The sequence below is a fragment of the Protobothrops mucrosquamatus genome, unplaced genomic scaffold (assembly GCF_001527695.2).
Source record: "Protobothrops mucrosquamatus isolate PMUCROS unplaced genomic scaffold, P.Mucros_1.0 scaffold3065, whole genome shotgun sequence".
In the NCBI taxonomy this organism is placed as follows: Eukaryota; Metazoa; Chordata; class Lepidosauria; order Squamata; family Viperidae; genus Protobothrops; species Protobothrops mucrosquamatus.
In genome coordinates, this window is record NW_015389076.1 from 32,541 (window position 1) to 34,724 (window position 2,184).

The window sequence follows — 2,184 nt, forward strand, 5'->3', positions numbered from 1 at the left end:
AAAAAGGATTGGGGGGAACATTATTACCACAGCACTTTGAAAACTGTGAAACCTTTTGAAGCTCAGAAACTTGCAACAAACACGAGTGTTAAACATACGGTACCTTATTCTGAAATCCTTGCGTCTGATTGATTAGGTTACTTAACAACAGGTCCGCACGCTCGGCCTTTCTAAAGGCATTGATAGAAAGAGGGTACGCCCCATCACAATTTGGACCGCCACAATGTTTGTTGCCCTGCCTATCACGACACAAAGCCCCGCCACACTCTGCCATGGCACACGACACGTTTCCTGGCATCCCACACACCTGCACGAAAATACAAGCCACACAAGTCATACTGAAGCAGCCAGCAAACATGTTACCAAGTGTGTTTTCATTCTGCAACACAAATTTACTGGGAGATGACCAAGATTAATTCACATTTCACTACTTTACGAACATTGAATATTTTTTTTAAATAGTGTACAGGTAGTCCTCAACTTACAACAGTTCATTTAGTAACTGTTCAAAGGTTACTTACAACCGGTTCTCACCCTTACGACCGTTGCAGTCATGTGATCAAAATTCACACGCTTGGCAACTGGTTCCTATTTATGATGGTGTCCCTGGGATCATGTGATCCTCTTTTGTGACCTTCTGACAAGCCAATGGGGGAAGCTAGAATCATTTAACAACCGTCGTGTTATTAACTTAACAACCACGATGATTCATTTAACAACTGTGGCAGGTAAGCTCATCAAATGGGGGCAAAACTCACTGAACAACTTTTTCACTTAGGAACCAGAAATTTGGGGAGTTCAATTATGGCCGTAAGTCGAGGGCTACCTGGACAGTAGTTAAAATCACAGGTTGAAACCTTTTCAAGTGACTGAATAATATGTCTCAGGACAGCTTAATACAGTGGTGGCGAACCTATGGCACGTGTGCCAGAGGCTGCACTCAGAGCTCTTTCTCTGGGCACGTGCATCGTCGTTCCAGCCCCACCTCCCTCCGGGGCCCCCTCCTCACCAGCAGCCCCCCTGGAGGAGAGTCGCCCCGGGGTGCGGCCCATGCGGAACAGCGCAGCCAAGGACATGGTAGCCGGGCAGGGGGGACAAGACTCCGCCCTCACGGTCCTTCACGTGCAGATGATGCTGCGGGTCGCGGGCAGAGGGCGTGGCCACCATGGTGCTGCTGGGCCACCTAGGCGATTTGCGGCAGGCCGTGGAGGCGGTGGGTAGCCCGCGGGGCGGGGACGGTGTGGGGGGTGGGGGTGGGCACTCAGTCTCTAAAAGGTTTGCCATCACTGGTTTAATATAAGGACAACATATGTGATATCTCATTAGCTCTGATCCTGATGTATCCCCTTCCAGGTGTTTCTTTTTTCCAAGAAATTAATTATCTTACTTTTTCATTTAGATCTTCGATTTCTGAAACTGTGAACGTCCTCAGTTGGTCCAACGTAATGTTTTCCTTTACATCCAGATCGTTCAGGAGGGCAAACACCTTGCCCCTTGTGTTTCCTCCGTAAGCTATGACGGATTTGGTTCCCTGGATTCTCTTCTCAGCAGCCAACGTTATTCGATAATCATTCTTTATTTTGTTGAAAAAATCTAAATCGAACGACAAGGTCACATAACCAGGGCGCTTCCCACGACATCAATAAATTGAGCAAATGTAAACCTATGTACTGTGATAAGAGTAAACCCTTTGCTATCATTTACAGTTTTTTTTAATTATTAACCTTTTTATGGTGCTGCAATTAAGGACTCTCGGCGGCTCACAGCAAAAAATTAAACATTTGGAATGGAAGATAGCATAACAACAAAAATAACGGTGCAGGTAGTCCTCGGCTTACGACCGCAGCCGAGCCCCAAATTTTCCACGGCTAAGGAAGACGGTCGTTAAGCAAGTTTTGCCCCATTTTACAACCTTCCTTGCCAAAGTTGTTAAGCGAATCACTGCAGTGATTAATAATAATAATAATAATAATAATAATAATAATAATAATAATAATAATAATAATAATAATAATAATAGTAAAGTTGGAAGGGATCTTGGAGGTCATCTAGTCCAACCCCCTGCTCAGGCAGGAAACCCTATACCATTTCGGACAAATGGCTGTCCAGTCTCTTCTTAAAAACTTCCAGTGTTGGAGCATTCACAGCTTCTGGAGGCAGGTTGTTCCACTGGTTAATTGTTCT

The 2,184-nt window shown here is 45.2% G+C and overlaps 1 protein-coding gene across 1 annotated transcript in view; it reads right to left on the reverse strand.

Moving 5' to 3' along the window:
- Window positions 1-2,184, reverse strand: part of LAMB4 (laminin subunit beta 4) — a 56,479-nt gene that overhangs the window by 10,948 nt on the left and 43,347 nt on the right. The window contains exons 27-28 of the mRNA XM_015826340.1: window positions 1,388-1,593; window positions 104-307 (exon numbers count right to left, since the gene is read on the reverse strand). Of these exons, the coding sequence (XP_015681826.1) occupies window positions 104-307; window positions 1,388-1,593 (410 nt within the window). The remainder of the gene's footprint in view (window positions 1-103; window positions 308-1,387; window positions 1,594-2,184) is intronic.